Below are 20,480 nucleotides of genomic sequence, written 5' to 3' on the forward strand. Positions count from 1 at the left end.
AGCTGCATTTGTCTGGTTCTAAGGAAGGCCTAGGAATGCCCAATATTAAGATGTGCCAGTTAGCTTCCCATCTTAGATTTATACATGAATGGGGTAGGGGAGATCCTGCCTCCATATAGAGTCATAGAGTTATAGAGGTTTACAGCATGGAAACAGGCCCTTCGGCCCAACTTGTCCATGCTGCCCTTTTTTTAAACCCCTAAGCTAGTCCCAATTGCCCGCATTTGGCCCATATCCCTCTATACTCATTTTACCCATGTAACTGTCTAAATGCTTTTTAAAAGACAAAATTGTACCCGCCTCTACTACTACCTCTGGCAGCTTGTTCCAGACAATCACCACCCTCTGTGTGAAAAGATGGACACTTTTGTATCTCTCCCCTCTCACCTTAAACCTATGCCCTCTAGTTTTAGACTCCCCTACCTTTGGGAAAAGATATTGACTATCCAGCTGATCTATGCCCCTCATTATTTTATAGACCTCTATAAGATCACCCCTCAGCCTTCTATGCTCCAGAGAAAAAAGTCCCAGTCTATCCAGCCTCTCCTTATAACTCAAACCATCAAGTCCCGGTAGCATTCTAGTAAATATTTTCTGCATTCTTTCTAGTTTAATAATATCCTTTCGATAATAGGGTGACCAAAACTGTACACAGTATTCCAAGTGTGGCCTTACCAACATCTTGTACAACTTCAAAAAGACGTCCCAACTCCTGTATTCAATGTTCTGACTAATGAAACCAAGCATGCTGAATGCCTTCTTCACCACTCTGTCTACCTGTGACTCCACTTTCAAGGAGCTATGAACCTGTACCCCTAGATCTCTTTGTTCTGTAACTCTCCCCAATGCCCTACCATTAACTGAGTAAGTCCTGCCCTGGTTCAATCTACCAAAATGCATCACCTCGCATTTATCTAAATGAAACTCCATCTGCCATTTGTCAGCCCACTGGCCCAATTGATCAAGATCCTGTTGCAATCGGAGATTACTTTCTTCACTGTCCACGATGTCACTAATCTTAGTGTCATCTACAAACTTACTAACCATGCCTCCTATTTTCTCATCCAAATCATTAATATAAATGACAAATAACAGTGGACCAGCACTGATCCCTGAGGCACACCGCTGGTCACGAGCCTCCAGTTTGAAAAACAGCCCTCTACAACCACTCTCTGGCTTCTGTCATCAAGCCAATTTTATATCCATTTAGCTACCTCACCCTGAATCCCATGAGATTTAACCTTATGCAACAACATACCATGTGGTACCTTGTCAAAAGCCTTGCTAAAGTCCATGTAGACAACATCAACTGCACTGCCCTCATCTACCTTCTTGGTTACCCCTTCAAAATAAGGCTTGATGTTGAAGCTGATCAGTACTTGCAGTCACTTTTATTACTTTGGGATCCTAAGATTGTGTTAAGTGTGATAATTCTATTATTATTAATACTCTAAAGGCATGGAGGATGGTCCATAAGTTGGAGGGAAGATCTAATTTAACTTCTGCACTTTCCTCAATTCAGGATAATCTGGATTTCCCACCAAGTCTTATGGATTACAGTTTCAATATCTGGGGGGATGGACATCTCTGCAGACTAGGGGATGTATTTGATGACGCTACCCTGTTAATCTTTTGAGTAGCTATGTCAACAGTATGATATTCTGAAATGTTCCTTTTTTAGATATTTGCAACTGAGGGGCTTTATCCTTAATACGACAACTTTTCTTTCTGATTTCCGCAGTGAAGAAAATCCTGCTATCTATGGAGCCCAGGCGTTTAGTTAGTAAATTTTATGACACTCTGTGCTCTAGATCCTGTGATAATACAGTGGACATGCTGCAGTCTTGAGAGAGAGACCTCACGGTGAATATTGATGAGGACACATGAAATAATAATAAAATTTCAGCTTGTAATAGAACAAAAGAAACTCAGCTTAAGATATTGCACCATCTGCATATTACCCCAAGCTTGTGGCACAGGTTTGACCCCACCATATCCCCATTATGCCAGCCATCCAAGGTGGGTGTGGGGGATTACCTGCATTTTTTTTGCCGTGTTAAAATTAAAGCCTACTGCTATAATGTTCTTAAAATGTTTGAGATGCTCTTTGATACGGCCTTAGAGTTTGACGGTTTGCATCTGATACAGGGTCTCCCAGTCAAAAAGATCAGTAATGCGAATGGAAAAAGACTGTACAAATATCCTAACATTTGCAGCACAGAAGAATATCCTTTGCTCATAGATATTAATTAGCCCCCTTCAATTCAGAATTGGCATAAAATCATTTTGGGATGTATACCATTGGAATTTTTGACCTGTATACTTCGAGCTAAATCGGATACATTCTGTAATGTAATGAGGGTGGCACGGTGGTTAGCACCGCTGTTTCACAGTGCCAGGGACATGGGTTCGATTCCCGGCTTGGGTTACTGTCTGTGCAGAGTTTGCACGTTCTCCCTGTGTCTGCGTGGGTTTCCTCCGGGTGCTCTGATTTCCTCCCTTAGTCTGAAAGACATGCTGGTTAGAAGCATTGGGCATGTTAAATTCTCCCTCCGTGCACCTGAACAGGCGCTGGAGTGTGGTGGCTAGGGGATTTTCACAGTAACTTAACTGCAATGTTAATGTAAGCCTTCTTGTGATTATTCATACATAAATAAATAAAGTTTGGGACCCTAGGTTCTGGGCTCCGCATTGTCCAGTTTGCTCCTGTAAGGTTTTCCACAGGTTCTGTGGCTCTGTCACCGTTTTCCTATGAGCTTGGTTGTACACCACTGAGCCAATTGTGGTTGTATCCTGATATTTCCTCATCCTTCAATATATCCTTCTTTTACTTGTGTGGTGGGAGGCGCTGGATACAATGAAAATCCAAACCAACTTTGTTGGTCATTTTCTTTTTTTCTCTCTCTTCCCACGTGTATTTGTTTGAAAATGACCTTGCTGTACTATACCAATCTTAGAGCGTCTGTGTTATTTGTATCAAACGAAAAGGGACAGGCATTCAAACCCCCTGGGGAGTGTGAAAGACCCCATCTCCCGTTGGCTTTTATACAAACTGAAATTTTCCAAGTGTTTCTGACAATACATGTTGTAAAAAATAAACATGACCAAAGCACACATGGATCAATAAAATTCATCTGGAATCTACAGCCAGAAGGAACTTAGAACTGTTTGCCAAGCCAGAGAGTTCAGAGATTAGAAATTAAAATGCTGTACTGAAAGGCTGCCAATGTGTGGATTCTCTCTCTCTCACAAAAGTATTGCACCCCGATTTGCAAAGTAATCATCCCGAGAACTCTAATGCAAACCGAGATCTTCTGTGAATAAAACATCATTTCTATGATAACATGGAAATCTGCACCATACAACCACAACCAGGAAGACAACGAAAAGAAATGGCTGCACCACATCAAGACTTTCCAAAGGACAACTAATCACGTACCCTTTGTTTTATCTTCTTCGCGAAATGTAAAAAACTCTAAACCTATCCTCTTAATCTACCATTTGTACTAGTGTGCGCATGGGCCCAGAGAATGTGTGTCAGGTTGAATGATAGTTGCAATTTACCTAGTTCTTTTTAATTTGGAAAATAGTTTCAATAAACTTATCTGGTTCTTTATTTAAATTCAGAAAACGTGACTAATTCCATGTCATCTGAAAGCATAACTAGTGGGACTTCTGCAGTATTGGTAAAGCACATCCTGCTAAAAAAAAACCTTGCTACGGTCAGATCTGGAGTGGTAGAATAGGGCAGTCATTTTTACCCCTCCTCATAGGGTCATAGCATTATCTTACAGATTTTGTGAACTTTAACATCAGGATCAGATTCAGTCAACTTTGTTTGAACCAATCATTTTTTTAAAAATTACTTGATATTACTTAATATAATTTACAATTCGCCCAACATGAGATTCGGTCCATTTTCTATGCTAACGCAAAACTTATCAGACCTAATACTACATGAACTGAATACTGACTGAAGAAATGATACAAAGTTTTGATTTGAAGCAGTACTATTTTCAGACTTACCACTTTCGAAACAGGCATCAAATATTAAATGCCCCTTCTTAGGATGCCCAGTGTAACCAGTGGGAATGACGAGAAACTTACTAACATTCCCAACTACCGCATCGTCACCTCCATTTTCACTACCTGTGGAATCAAAAATCATTCAATCAAAACATAATTAATCAATCATTTTCTGGGATGAAAACTTTGACATTTGTCATTAATGAACAAACAACTGGAAAATAGTGTTTCAATTCATAAAAGGGTAACAAATATTTTTTATTTCAAGGTGATGGAAAAGATGATCAGAAAGTACACTTTGATTGGTTACATCAGATTAATGGACAAAAAGTAGTTATAGTCGTCCTGAAAAATTTGACATATCCATTGAGCCAGGTGCCTCTGTCCACCCAGTCTGCAATCCAATCAGGTTTTGTAATGGCACCAGAATCACCTTCTAATTTGTAGTAAAATATATTAAAATTAGGCATTGATGATGTCACTTAAATATCCACATATTTTCCAAGGGTAATCATAAGATTATTAAATAGTATGCCATTTGGCCGGTCAAGTCTGCTCTGCCATTCAGCAAAAACATGGTTGATCTGATTGGGGCCGAAATGCCACTTTCCTGCCTGCCCCCCATAACCCTTGACTGTAGATCACCAAACAAGATCGACGCTCCAGAGAAAAAAGGGAATTAACACTATCACATGCTAACAGGCCTGTCAACAACGTCAATGACCTTCATCCAAAAGACCCATTTAGGATTAGGTTCCCCTTGAAGTAGGACTCTGCTCTCCACCAAATATACTTATGTTATGCACCTACTACTTTATGGGCTGAATAATACGCTCTGAAAACAGGAGCACTATGTGCCCACGCCGAAATACTATTGGGCATGATAATGTTGCGTCGCGTTCCTGATGTCATCATGCTAGTTCTGGATAGAACGGCTAGCAGCCAGGGTGAAAAATCGGGAACCCACTAGCATTATTCAAATATCTTTGATAGAGTATTTAGTATCATTAATCAGGCAAAAAAAACACTTGCAGAGCATGTTTCATATCAGGTGGGTTTCTTATTTTATTAGGCAGCTTGTTAGGTAGGTTTAAAAGGTTCAGAACCCCGGGTTTTAGTTTGACAGTTCAGAGTTCAGTGACTGCTGGAAGTGTTTCATGCAAGAAGCAGAGTTTGTCTTTCTAACTGACCTTATTTAGAGGCTTTATTCCTCCTGCAGAGAGGTCTATTTAGACCTTGACCATCACCTTAGCCTTAAAACTAGGCCCAACATGGGGATCCATGTGAAATACAACCTCCAGTGAGGATGAAAGGATGAGGAGGATGAGGGTGAAAGGAAGAAGAGCACAATGGGAGGTCCAGGATAGACCAGATGGTGCATGAAGGTGGCAGAGTTGTGCCAGATCCAAAAGGTGATGAAGCCATCATGAATCCCCAACAGAGGGGCAGAAGGACCTATGTAACCCCTCGAGTATATAGGCAGAGACTCAAATATCCACAGATGTCCAAGACACAATGCAAGAGAAAGTTCAGGTTCTCAAGAACCACAGTCATATCCTTTTGTGACATGCTGGTGGGGGCGATTTTTTCCAACTGCCCATAGCTACCAAAGACACTGTTGTGCTCAACTTCTCCATGATAGAGTCCTTTCAGGCAACATGTGTCGACCTCAGTGGCATAATGCAGCCTGTTGCACTCTAGTGTATCAAGGTTTTCTCTGAAGTTATGTTCACAAGGGCATGAAATTACATTTCTTTCATAATGGACAGCCAGAGTCAATGATACTCGATTCTAAGTCAATGATACACGATACCATAAAGGCTCCAACGAGAGAAACCTGCTCCTTTCTTTACAGAAAGAGCTTCCGCTCATTGAACATCCAGCTGGTCTGCGATCATCACTGATGCAAAATGCAGGAATACACCAAAAACCTGGGCAGCAATCACAACTCCTTCATTCTGCATGACTCACAGCTGCCAGACCTATTCAGCGGTTCTGATATCCTGAATGGGGCAGAAGGATGGATAGCTCCTGGGTGACAAGGGTTACTTGATTGAGATGGCTCATGACTCCTGTGAGGGCACCCAAAACAAACACAGAGAGGAGCTACAATGACAGCCATGAAAGCACCAGGGCCAAGGGGACTATTAAAAATTAGGTTTGGTTGCCTTGACAGATCAGATGGGGCATTGCAGTATATTCCATGTGTGTCCCTCAAGGTCATGGTGTGCTGTGCCCTCTATAGTCTCAATATTCAAAGAGAGAAATGCCCTTAAGAGGGGACAGCAGATAGGGGCCATTCATCTGAGGAAGAGGATGAGGGCGATGTGAGGGACCATGGCGACGTTCAGGTAGAAAACCCTGGATGTGACTGCATGGATAACCATCACGTCAGGGATGCCTTGGTAACCATGATGTGGAGATGCCAGCGTTGGACTGGGGTAAGCACAGTAAGAAGTCTCCCAATACCAGGTTAAAGTCCAACAGGTTTATTTGGTAGCACAAGCCACAAGCTTTCGGAGCACTGCCCTTCATCAGGTGAGTGGGAGTTGTGTTCACAAACAGGGCATATATAGACACAAACTCAATTTACAAGATAATGGTTGGAATGCGAGTCTTTACAGGTAATCAAGTCTTAAAGGTACAGACAACGTGAGCGGAGAGAGGGTTAAGCACAGGTTAAAGAGATCTGTATTGTCTCCAGCTAGGACAGTTCGTGAGATTTTGCAAGCCCAGGCAAGTCGTGGGGGTTACAGATAGTGTGACATGAACCCAAGGTCCCGGTTGAGGCTGTCCTCATGTGTGCGGAACTTGGCTACCAGTTTCTGCTCAACGATTCTGCGTTGTCGTGTGTCGTGAAGGCCGCCTTGGAGAATGCTTACCCAAAGATCAGAGACTGAATGCCCGTGACTGCTTAAGTGTTCCCCAACAGGAAGAGAACACTCCTGCCTGGTAATTGTTGAGCAGTGTTCATTCATCCGTTGTCATAGCGTCTGCATGGTCTCCCCAATGTACCATGCCTCGGGACATCCTTTCCTGCAGCGTATCAGGTAGACAATGTTGGCCAAGGTGCAAGAGTATGTACCGTGTACCTGGTGGATGGTGTTCTCACGTGAGATGATGGCATCCATGTCGATGATCCAGCACGTCTTGCAGAGGTTGCTGTGGCAGGGTTGTGTGGTGTCGTGGTCACTGTTCTCCTGAAGGCTGGGTAGTTTGCCGCGGACAATGGTCTGTTTGAGGTTGTGCGGTTGTTTGAAGGCAAGAAGTGGGGGTGTGGGGATGGCCTTGGGGAGATGTTCGTCTTCATCGATGACATGTTGAAGGCTCCGGAGAAGATGTCGTAGTTTCTCCGCTCCGGGGAAGTACTGGACGACGAAGGGTACTCTGTCCGCCGTGTCCCATGTTTGTCTTCTGAGGAGGTCTGTGCGATTTTCCGCTGTGGCACATCGGAACTGTTGATCAATGAGTCGAGCGCCATATCCTGTTCTTATGAGGGCATTGGGTCATCGACATGGATGGCAACATCTCACATGAGAACACCATCCACCAGGAACACGGTACATACTCTTGCAACACGGCCAATGTTGTCTACGCTGCAGGAAAGGATGTCCCAAGGCATGGTACATTGGGGTGACCATGCAGACACTACGACAACGGATGAATGAACACCCCTCAACAATCACCAGGCAGGAGTGTTCTCTTCCTGCTGGGGAACACTTAAGCAGTCACGGGCATTCAGCCTCTGATCTCGTTCTCCAAGGCAGCCTTCACGACACACGACAACGCAGAATCGCTGAGCAGAAACTGACAGCCAAGTTCCACACACGAGGATGGCCTCAACTGGGATCTTGGGTTCATGTCACACTATCTGTAACCCACATGACTTGCCTAGGCTTGCAAAATCTCACTAACCTGTCCTGGCTGGAGACAATACACATCTCTTTAACCTGTGCTTAACCCTCTCTCCACTCACATTGTTTGTACCTTTAAGACTGGATTACCTGTAAAGACTCGCATTCCAACCATTATCTTGTAAATTGAGTGTGTGTCTATATGTGCTCTGTTTGTGAACACAACTCCCACTCATCTGATGAAGGGGCAGTGCTCTGAAAGCTTGTGGCTTGTGCTACCAAATAAACCTGTTGGACTTTAACCTGGTGTTGTGAGACTTCTTACTATGCCTTGGTAAAGCAGAGGTTTTGATAGTTTATGAAGTTCCAGCTTCAAAGGTGCGAGCACAGCATTGTTCAAACTTTATTCTGTGTGGAATGAGAGACTTGTCACCATCCTGTCGACACACTTACCCTGTCTGGTTATTGACAATCGAAGCATCCTATCCTGCCTCAAATCATGACATTTAATGTCTAACTCCCTAAAGAGGTTTAACCGCAATAACATAGTAAAATAATCTCTGTCAGAAATCTCACAACACCAGGTTAAAGTCCAACAGGTTTATTTGGTAGCACGAGCTTTCGGAGTGCTGCCCTTTTATCAGGTGAGTGGAGGATTGGGTTCACAAACAGGGCATATATAGACACAGACTCAATTACAAGATAATGGTCTTAACAGGTAATCAAGTCTTTACTGGTACAGACAATGTGAGTGGAGAGAGGGTTAAGCACAGGTTAAAGAGGTGCGCATTGTCTCAAGCCAGGACAGTTAGTGAGATTTTGCAAGCCCAGGCAAGTCGTGAGGGTTACAGATAGTGTGACATAAATCCAAGATCCCATTTGAGGCCACCCTCATGTGTGCGGAACTATCAGTTTCTGCTCAACAATTCTGCGTTGTCGTGTGCCGTGAAGGCCGCCCTAGAGAATGCTTACCCAAAGTTCAGAGGCTGAATGCCCTTGACTGCTGAAGTGTTCCCCGACAGGAAGAGAACATTCTTGCTGGTGATTGTCGAGCGGTGTCCATTCATCCGTTGTCATAGAATCTGCATTGTCTCGCTGATGTACCATGCCTCGAGACACCCTTTCCTGCAGTGTATCAGTACACAATGTTGGCCGAGTCGCATGAGTATGTACCGTGTATCTGATGGATGGTGTTCTCACTTGAGATAATGGCACCCATGTCGATGATCTGGCAGGTCTTGCAGAGGTTGCTGTGGCAGGGTTGTGTGGTGTCGTGGTCACTGTTCTCCTGAAGGCTGGGTAGTTTGCTGCGGACAATGGTCTGTTAGGGGCTGTGCAGATGTTTGAAGGCAAGGAGTGGGGGTGTGGGGATGGCCTTGGCGAGATGTTAGTCTTCAGCGATGACATGTTGAAGGCTCCGGAGAAGATGTCATAGTTTCTCCGCTCCGGGGAAGTACTGGATGATGAAGGGTACTCTGTCCACCATGTCCCATATTTGTCTTCTGTTCACAGGATATGGCACTCGACAAGAACAGGATATGACGCTCAACTTATCGATCGACAGTTCCAACGCGCCACAGCGAAAAATCGCAGCGACCTCCTCAGAAGAACGGATGTCCAGAGGCATGGTACATTGGGGAGACCATGCAGACGTCTCCCCAATGTACCATGGGATGAACGGACACCGCTCGACAATCACCAGGCAGGAGTGTTCCCTTCCGGTCGGGAAACGCTTCAGCAGTCACGGGCATTCAGCCTCTGAACTTCAGGTAAGTGTTTTCCAAGGCGGCCTTCACAACACACGACAACACTGAATCGCCAAGCAGAAACTGATAGCCAAGTTACGCACACATGAGGATGACCTCAACGGGGATCTTGGGTTCATGTCACACTATCTGTAACCCTCACGACTTGCCTGGGCTTGCAAAATCTCACTAACTGTCCTGGCTTGAGACAATTCACACCTCTTTAACCTGTACTTAGCCCTCTCTCCAATCGCATTGTCTGCACCTGTAAAGACATGATTACCTGTTAAGACTCGCATTTTAACCATTATCTTGTAAATTGAGTCTGTGTCTATATATACCCTGTTTGTGTACCCAATCCTCCACTCACCTGATGAAGGGGCAGCACTCCGAAAGCTCGCGCTAACAAATAAACCTGTTGGACTTTAACCTGGTGTTGTAAGACTTCTTACTGTGCCTACCTCAGTCCAACCCCGGCAATTCCACATCAAAAAAATCTCTGTATGAGAAATAATTAAGTCAGGGTTTATTTAAATAGCAATTATGAGATCAACGACAAGACCCACTTGGTGATTATTGAGGAGTTATCCTAACGCATTCCTTAGTACTCCCCCCTCTCTCAGTTGCAGCTGCAGCGGAGATAGGCTGACCTGCTACTTCTCTTTCCCTGGGTGATTTTGGTGGACGTCCTCTGTGCGGCTGAAATTGTGGGCAACCCACCACATTTAGAAGACTCTTGCTGAGTTGCAGGATGAGCTTCTGTTACCATAGCACTGTTTGAGGACTATGTGAATGGCGAATGGAAGGAGATGTTGCCCCATCATAAATGCCCAATATAATCTGTGCCTGCAATATGCTCTGCTTGCCCCTCTAGGACAGTCACTAGCATGTCGATGGTAAAAGCTTGGCACTCTGAAGAGTGGGTGATCACAGTGCACATGGCTTGGATGGATAATACCAGTCAGAGCAAGCATGCAACCCCTCTGGTAGATCCACCAAATCTCCACAGAAGCTGGATATCCAGCTTCTGCCGCTTCACAGGCAACTCCAGAGGCTCATCATCTGACTCAGAAGCAGTCACTCCTCCAAACTGCCCAAGGCCTTCTCCACCACACACTCTGGCAGCTGCACGTGCGAATGTGAAATGGTTTCACCATTGCGAGATTGTACCTGCCCTTGTCCCAACGTGCTAATTTCAGCTGGGGTGCTAGTATCTGCACTGATGCTTGGGCCAGAGAAAGAATGAGGCGATGTTTCCTCAGAGGGTTCACCCTCGGAGAGGAATGATGGCCTGGCAATGACATTTGGATCAGTGGATGATGCTCCACCTGCACTAGAGACAAAACAAAAGGCGTTAGTGGTTTTCAAAAATATTTCCAATGCTGTTCAAAGCCACAATGGTCAGCAACTTTATAGTGAAGTGCACCATGAGATACGGCACAATTTGGTTGGGGAAGGTTGATACTAAAATGACAGGGGTATGGGAATCTATGCAAGGAGTCAGAGGAGGGGGAAAATAAGGACAAGAACTAAATACAGAAAGGGAAATAAGTGATAACAAAATCAAGAGCCAGAATCAAAACAGGGCCACAATTAAAAATAATAGGAATGAAACAGGTAATGTTAAAAAGACAAGCCTGAAGGCTTTCTGCCTTAATGTGCAAAACGTTTGCAATAAAGTGAATGAATTAATCAATGATATAACTGGGACTATGGAGGCATGCCTGCAGGGTACCAAGGATGGGAACTAAACATCCAGGGGTATTCAGTATTTAGAAAGGACAGACAAAAAGAAAAAGATAGTGGGGTTGCATTGCTGCTTAAAGAAGAAATTAATGCAATGGTGAGGAAGGATTTTAGCTCCAAGATGTGGAATCTGTATAGGTAGAGTTGAGAAACACCAAAAGGCAAAAACATTAGTGGGGGTTGTATGTAAACTGTAGTGGGAGCATTGAGGATTGCATGAGAGAGGAAATTAGAGATGTATGCAATAAAGGAACATCTGTAATTATGGGTGATTTTAATCTGCATATAGATTGAGCAAATCAAATTAGTAACAACATAGAAGAGGAATTCCTGGAGAGTATACAGGATGCTTTTCTGGACCAATACTTTGAGTAACCAACTAGAGAACAGGCCATCCTATTGTCTAATGTGAAAGGAATAATGGGAATCCAGTTGTGCAAGGCCAATTGTGGATGAGCGACCATAATGTGATAGAATTCTTTATCAAGATGGAGAGTGACATAGTTGATTGTGATACTAAGGTCCTGAATCTAAACAAAGGATACTATAATGGTATGAGACATGTGTTCGCTATGATGCAGTGATGGTGGATAGGTAATGGCAAACATTCAGAGTGTATGGGTGAACTGCAACAATTGTTTATTACTGTTTATACTGTGTCTTTAAGAAACATATTTTGTGTTATGTTTCTGGTATGGGGGTGTTTATAAGGGAGCTCTGTTAAACAATGCTGAATTGTCTACTACCGACAACCTATATGCTAATCATGCAGAAGGATAGTTGCTCCGAATTATTCGAGTGTTTGTTTTCATCTGTGCTAATGCATTTTTGTTATTCTTTGAGTTGTCCCCTCGGGTTTTCAGAGTAAGATTTGATTGGCAAGAAAATCATGTGTGGGAGTGGAGCTAGGCTTAGAGGGAAAAAGCAGGCAATTGCAGTTTGAATTTGAAAAGGAGCAGCAGCTCTCTCTTTTTCTGAAAATTGAAGTCCGGGACCTGTGAGAGAATAGGTATCACTCTCCATAGGTCTGCAAAAGGCAAGAGATGTTCTCTATCTCTCTCTTTGGAATTCGCTGTTTAAGAAGACAGGTGTCTCTCTGTACCTCTGTCCAGAGGGGTTAAAAAGCTGGAGCACAAACAACCCACGTAAGCCTATGCATCTTGTTGACTGATTCTGAAGACAACATCTGGAATAGTGTGCAGTTTTGGTCTTGTTTTCTGAGGAAGCATATTCTTGCTACAGAGGGAGTGCAGCGAAGGTTTATCAGACAAATTCCTGGGATGGCGGGACTGATGGAAGAGGAGAGGTTGAGTCGGTTAGGATTATATTTGTTGGAGTTTAGAACATTGAGGAGGACATTATAGAAATCTATAAAATTCTAACAGGACTAGACAGGGTAGGTGCAGGAAGGATGTTCTTGAAGGAGTCCAGTACCAGGGGTCACAGTCTAAGGATATGGGGTAAACTATTTAGGGCTGAGATGAAGAAAAATTTCTTCACCCAGAGAGTGGTGAGCCTGTGGAATTCTCTACCACAGAAAACAGTTACTCACCCTTGCCGACAACAGGAAGTTAGAGTCTCTTCTGGCATTGCGTCCAAGTGTGCTGCACTAGCCTGACGCTGCTGGCTTCCTCAGTAAACTCTTTCCAGGCTGCACATCTTATCAATGGAGGTTTCCTCTTCCCGTCAGCTGGCATAAGTAGCTCCTGTCAGCTGGACACGGCCCAAAGGAGGGCATCTTCATCAAATCTAGGGGCTGATTTGATGTTACTCCCTGTCTCTCGCCTCACTTGGATAACTCTGGAGGGGAACTTACAATAACTGGGCAACTCCACTATGCTAAGATCAGGAAAAGTTGTAAGTGTTGAAGTTGAATGCCACTGGTGAACAGTAGCAAACAATAGATATTTCAGAGAAAGCTTAAACAGATGCATAAATATCTTAAAGGCCTACAAACAGCTGAGGAACTGTGCTAATTGAACACATTTGCTGGATCATCTGATTCTGCCACGTGTCAGGTGTCCCTTTACATAACGAGCTGTGAATTTGTTCTGGGTCACAGCCAAAAATTTCTGAAGTTGCCATTCTCCACCCTGCCACACCACCCCCACCCCACTTCCAGGACTAATTGGATGAAATCCTCATTCCATTGGGGCCTCATTTGCTATTTAATTCGGCATATTAGGACGGCGGGCCCATAAATTACACTTCTGGGTATGACTGCTGCCCACTATGCCGGAGCAAAATATTCAGTCCTGCATCAATGACCAATATCACCACACTCAGACAAAAGAGTGTGTTAGCGCATTCTGCATAATTACACAGTAATGCAAACATGCTCTCTCCATTGTTCATTGCACTGTCTTCACCTGTGGAGAACTAGATGCTTAGCCATCAGAATTTTACAGGAGCAAAAAGGAACAGCAAAAGAAACAGGTTCCAAGCTTCACAAATTTGAACAATGTTGAATCAGCTACTTCACAGGATAGATAGATAAAGCAGGTTTTGATCAGTAAAGTTAACAGTACTATTGTTAAAGGGGTGGATGCCCAGAGTATTTACAGGCCGAAGCACTCTGCTGCTCCATAGAAACGTCTGAGAAAGCATGCAGCAAGTCTTTTTAAGCCGAGACTGCTGGATCAGGTCCATGGTGAATCCATGTTAAATGATTTCATAAAGCACAAAAGTGAGGTGTAAAAATGTATCAACATCTTATACCACAATATGCATTACACTTTTGAATCATACCCTGAGTTGTGCTACTCCACCAATAAGTGAGTCAAAGTCAACATCATTTAATTTTCAATGTCAAATGTTCTTGCAACCTATGGAGAAAATAGACAGCAATGAATGGAAAGCCCTGACAGATGACAGGCTTTTGTTTTCCTGGAACAGTAGTATACCTGTCTGTTCTATAAATGCATGCCACAGTCATTAATGATGAGTAACACTACTGGTATTATATCATGTCAATTATTAGAGAATTCAAAGTTGTCCATTTTTCCACCAAACTTCTTCAGGTATTTTCTTTCTATTATGGCTTTTCAGGGTGCATTTTAGAGATGTGGAGCTACCAAACACACAGTTTAAAATTTTGCTGTTGGATATACGCATGTCACCTCAAGTTTGGAAATCCATTAATCAGAAACACCAGCTGTCCGGATATCTTTTGAGCACACCCAAGCAAATCAGACCACCACTGTCCCCATCCAGACCAGACCATCTTGCATCCATCTTACAACAGCGACATGGAGTTAATAGTCTGGCGCTCAGACTCAACTTGTTGCCACCTTGCCTATCAATACGGGAGGTATTGTGACTTTGAAGTTACATACAGTTTGCCCAATCTTCAGATGGGAGTCAGATCATTTCAACAACCATATCCAGTGCTTCTTTAAATAAGAACATAAGAACTAGGAGCAGGACTAGGCCATCTGGCCCCTCGAGCCTGCTCCGCCATTCAATAAGATCATGGCTGATCTTTTTGTGGACTCAGTTCCACTTACCCGCCCGCTCGCCATAACTCTCAATTCCTTTACTGTTCAAAAATGTATCTATCCTTGCCTTAAAAACATTCAATGAGGTAGCCTCAACTGCTTCACTGGGCAGGGAATTCCACAGATTCACAACCATGTGCGTGAAGAAGTTCCTCCTCCACTCAGTCCTAAATCGGTTTCCCCTTATTTTGAGGCTATGCCCCCTAGTTCTAGTTTCACCCGCCAGTGGAAACAACTTCCCTGCTTCTATCTTATCTATTCCCTTCATAATCTTATATGTTTCTATAAGATCTCCCTTCATTCTTCTGAATTCCAAAGAGTATAGCCCCAGTCTGCTCAGTCTCTCCTCATAAGCCAACCCTCTCAACTCCGGAATCAACCTAGTGAATCTCCTCTGCACCCCCTCCAGTACCAGTATATCCTTTCTCAAGTAAGGAGGCCAAAACTGTACACAGTACTCCAGGTGTGGTCTCACCAAGCACCTTATACAGCTGCAACATAATCTCGCTGTTTTTAAACTCCATCCCTCTAGCAATGAAGGACAAAATTCCATTTGCCTTCTTAATTACCTGCTGCACCTGCAAACCAACTCCTTGAGATTCCTGCACAAGGGCACCCAGGTCCCTCTGCACAGCAGCATGCTGCAATTTTTTACCATTTAAATAATAGTCCATTTTGCTGTTATTCCTACCAAAATGGATGACCTCACATTTACCAACATTGTACTCCATCTGCCAGACCCTTGCCCACTCACTTAGATTATCTATATCCCTTTGCAGACTTTCAGCGTCCTCTGCACACTTTGCTCTTCATCCATCTTAGTGTCATCTGCGAATTTTGACACACTACGCTTGGTCCCCAACTCCAAGTCATCTATGTAAATTGTAAACAATTGCGGTCCCAACACTGATCTCTGAGGCCCACCACTAGTCACTGATCACCAACCAGAAAAACACCCATTTACCCCCACTCTTTGCTTTCTGTTAGTTAACCAATCCTCTATCCATGCTAATACATTATCCATAGCGCTGTGCACCTTTATCTTATGTAGCAGTCTTTGGTGCGGCACCTTGTCAAATGCCCTCTGGAAATCCAGATACACCACATCCACAGGTTCCCCATTGTCCACTGCACATGTAATGTTCTCAAAGAATTCCACCAAATTAGTCAAACATGACCTGCCCTTCATGAACCCATTCTTTGAACAACATGCCTGGATCTCAACCTCCTCTTCCCCACAAATCTATCTGCATTACCACTGCCACCTGCCCAGTGCTCTCCTACAACATTTCCCTGGTTAATCTCTCAGATTCTGCTCAGACGTCTAGAGCAATGAATCCAGCTCAAAAAGGGTGGGAATTGACCTCTGTTCTGTCCATCTTTCAAAAAACTTGCGAGATCGGGATAAGCATCAGCAAGTGCAGCTGGCTATTGGACAACAGCTACTGTCACCAATGTGGCAGCAAATCATTCCACACCATGCTGATTAAATCATCCAATGATGCTGCAGTATAAGGCCAAACTGTATAAACCATCCAGCAACAGGGCTTGCAGGAAGTTGTGTTACCAATTTTGCAGAAACCCACTCAGGGCACCAAATTTGACAGGATCTTGACAAATAAACTGGCAAACCATATAGGTGCAGAATATCCCAGCAGCTTTCAAATCTACATATCCATAATGCTCAGCAACTGACTGTGACTCATGTCAAGTAATTCTGGTGAAACTGAATCAAATTATTCCTGTTATATTACTGGCAGTGGTGTATATTAGAACATAGAACATAGAACATTACAGCGCAGAACAGGCCCTTCGGCCCACGATGTTGCACCGACCAGTTAAAAAAAAAAACTGTGACCCTCCAACCTAAACCAATTTCTTTTCATCCATGAACCTATCAATGGATCTCTTAAACGCCCCCAAACTAGGCGCATTTACTACTGATGCTGGCAGGGCATTCCAATCCCTCACCACCCTCTGGGTAAAGAACCTACCCCTGACATCGGTTCTATAACTACCCCCCCTCAATTTAAAGCCATGCCCCCTCGTGCTGGATTTCTCCATCAGAGGAAAAAGGCTATCACTATCCACCCTATCTAAACCTCTAATCATCTTATATGTTTCAATAAGATCCCCTCTTAGCCGCCGCCTTTCCAGCGAAAACAATCCCAAATCCCTCAGCCTCTCCTCATAGGATCTCCCCTCCATACCAGGCAACATCCTGGTAAACCTCCTCTGCACCCTCTCCAAAGCCTCCACATCCTTCCTGTAATGTGGGGACCAGAACTGCACACAGTACTCCAAGTGCGGCCGCACCAGAGTTGTGTACAGTTGCAACATAACGCTACGACTCCTAAATTCAATCCCCCTACCAATAAACGCCAAGACACCATATGCCTTCTTAACAACCTTATCTACTTGATTCCCAACTTTCAGGGATCTATGCACACATACACCTAGATCCCTCTGCTCCTCCACACTATTCAAAGTCCTCCCGTTAGCCCTATACTCAACACATCTGTTATTCCTACCAAAGTGAATTACCTCACACTTCTCCGCATTAAACTCCATCCGCCACCTCTCGGCCCAACTTTGCAACCTGTCTAAGTCTTCCTGCAAACTACGACACCCTTCCTCACTGTCTACCACACCACCGACTTTGGTGTCATCAGCAAATTTGCTAATCCACCCAACTATACCCTCATCCAGATCATTAATAAATATTACAAACAGCAGTGGCCCCAAAACAGATCCCTGAGGTACACCACTTGTAACCGCACTCCATGATGAATATTTACTATCAACCACCACCCTCTGTTTCCTATCCGCTAGCCAATTCCTGATCCAATTTCCTAGATCACCCCCAATCCCATACATCTGCATTTTCTGCAGAAGCCTACCATGGTGAACCTTATCAAACGCCTTACTAAAATCCATATATACCACGTCCACTGCCTTGCCCCCATCCACCTCCTTGGTCACTTTCTCAAAAAACTCAATAAGGTTAGTAAGGCACGACCTACCTGCCACAAAACCATGCTGACTATCACCTATCAATTCATTACTCTCCAAATAACTATAAATCCTATCCCTTATAATTTTTTCCAACATCTTGCCGACAACAGAAGTGAGACTCACCGGTCTATAATTCCCGGGGAAGTCTCTGTTCCCCTTCTTAAACAATGGGACAACATTCGCTAACCTCCAATCTTCTGGTACTATACCAGAGGCCAACGACGACCTGAAGATCAGAGCCAGAGGCTCTGCAATCACTTCTCTTGCCTCCCAGAGAATCCTTGGATAAATCCCATCCGGACCAGGGGATTTATCTATTTTCAGACCCTCCAGAATATCCTGCACATCCTCCTTATCAACTGTAATACTGTCTATTCTACTCCCTTGCAACCCAGTGTCCTCCTCAGCTATATTCATGTCCCCTTGCGTGAACACCGAAGAGAAATATTGGTTCAATGCTTCACCAATCTCCTCCGGTTCCACACATAACTTCCCTCTGCCATCTATAACTGGCCCTAAACTTGCCCTAACCAACCTTCTGTTCTTGACATACCTATAGAACGCCTTAGGATTCTCTTTAACCCTATCCGCCAAAGTCTTCTCATGTCCCCTTTTAGCCCTTCTAAGCTCGCTCTTCAACTCCCTCTTAGCCAATCTAAAGCTTTCTAGTGCACTACCCGAGTGCTCACGTCTCATCCGAACATAAGCCTCCTTTTTCTTTTTAACCAACAAAGAAACTTTTTTGGTGCACCACGGTTCCCTAGCCCTACCAATTCCTCCTTGCCTGACAGGGACATACCTATCACAGACTCGCAGTAGCTGCTCCTTGAAAAAACTCCACATGTCGGACGTTCCCAGTCCCTGTAATCTCCTAGTCCAACCTATGTTTCCTAATTCTCTCCTAATAGCCGCATAATTACCCTTCCCCCAGCTAAAACCACTGGCCCGAGGTTCATGCCTATCCCTTTCCATCACTAAGGTGAACGTAACCGAATTGTGGTCACTATCACCAAAATGCACACCAACTTCCAAGTCTAGCACCTGGTCTGGCTCATTTCCCAGCACCAGATCCAATATAGCCTCACCTCTAGTTGGCCTGTCTACATACTGAGTCAAAAAACCTTCCTGCACGCTTTGAACAAAAACTGACCCCTCTAACGAGCTAGAGCTATAACAATTCCAGTCAATATTAGTCAAGTTAAAATCCCCCATAACAATTGCCCTATTACTTTCACTCCTAAGCAGGATTGACTCCGCAATCCTTTCCTCAACCTCTCTAGAACTTTTAGGAGGTCTATTGGAGAATGATGCTTGAGAGCACCAAGGATTTAAAACAATGGAGCTCTATTTACAGGTGTGTTCTCTTATACAGCTGCTTCTTCTCTGCCCATTTCCCGCGCTAGGGGCTTATGACATCACACATCACTTCTGGTGGATACATGAATACAGCAGAGCTCAGTAAGCCAATAAGAATTAATACAAATACATACCATTTCCTTCCCCTTTAAATTAACGTCCCCAACAAGTTAAAAACATGTTCAACAATAATCAATAAGTCAGTCACTAATAAGTCAGATGGTCTGGAGATTGTTGTTCTCAAAACGGTTGCCAGTAGACTTCTGGCATCTTCTTCTTTACACTGGTGGTAACCTCTTGCATTTTCGTCTTTGCACGATCATCATCAGTGGTGGGTTTAACAGGTGTTGACGTAGAAATTAGAGGTTGTCTCTGTATCTGATCAGTAGATGAGGAGTTGCTTTATTCAACAGCGTCTGTTGGTGCTGAGGTTGTAGGAAGGTTCAAGTCAGGATTGTGTGCAGTTGAGTCTGGATTCTCAGCATGTTCAGATTTCGGCTAATCTGTTCTCCCAGCCAACAGCTAGTCCGTCTACTCCAAATAGTGTCATCGTTGGTCTGGACAGTATAAGAGATAGGTCCAGTCTGTGAAAGGATTGTGGCAGGAACCCATTTCTCCCCTGTGGAGTAATTCCTAGCCAAAACTGCTTGTCCTTGGCCTCTTTTAAGGTCAAACCAAATATACAAACTCAAATTAAGTCAGGACAAAGTAAAAGGGGCAGCTCCCCAAAAGGAGGGGGAAATCTAGGATGTTTGGGCCTCTGGTGGAACAGGAGCTGTGTTGGTAGAATGCTTTTGAGCTTGAACTGATTGAAGTCTCCGGCCACGATGAACAAGGCCACTCACTGGCTGTTTCGTCTCAAGGCTATTTGTGGTGGTGTATATTTCGTCCAGCGCGGTCTTCATGTCCACGTGGGGTAGGATGTAAACTGCTGTCAGGATAACAGAGGTGAACTCCCATGGAAGCTAGTAGGGGGCAGCAATTTAGCGTCAAGTACTCGAGGTATAATGTCTCTTCATCACTGGTAATACAGGAGAGGTCTTGGTCGTGGAATGTGTGGTATTCCTACACACTAGTAGGAATTTGTTAAGACATTTGATCAGTGAACCTTGCTCCCTGGTTGCTGTCAAGATATGTTTCATAGTTTGGACAAAAGGATCAGCTAGTCCATTAGTAGCAGAATGATACAGTGCAGACCTAACATGTTGAATACACCGTTCTCTTGAAAAAAACTTTTGAAT

General features: G+C 44.0%; 1 protein-coding gene across 1 annotated transcript in view; it reads right to left on the reverse strand.

Moving 5' to 3' along the window:
* Positions 1 to 5,990, reverse strand: part of agbl4 (AGBL carboxypeptidase 4) — a 769,208-nt gene extending 763,218 nt beyond the window's left edge. The window contains exons 1-3 of the mRNA XM_078219206.1: positions 5,904 to 5,990; positions 5,723 to 5,817; positions 4,027 to 4,145 (exon numbers count right to left, since the gene is read on the reverse strand). Coding sequence (XP_078075332.1) covers positions 4,027 to 4,145; positions 5,723 to 5,817; positions 5,904 to 5,990 — 301 coding nt within the window. The remainder of the gene's footprint in view (positions 1 to 4,026; positions 4,146 to 5,722; positions 5,818 to 5,903) is intronic.
* Positions 5,991 to 20,480: the final 14,490 nt, after the last annotated feature.

This window comes from Mustelus asterias, chromosome 8 (assembly GCF_964213995.1).
Source record: "Mustelus asterias chromosome 8, sMusAst1.hap1.1, whole genome shotgun sequence".
Classification (NCBI taxonomy): Eukaryota; Metazoa; Chordata; class Chondrichthyes; order Carcharhiniformes; family Triakidae; genus Mustelus; species Mustelus asterias.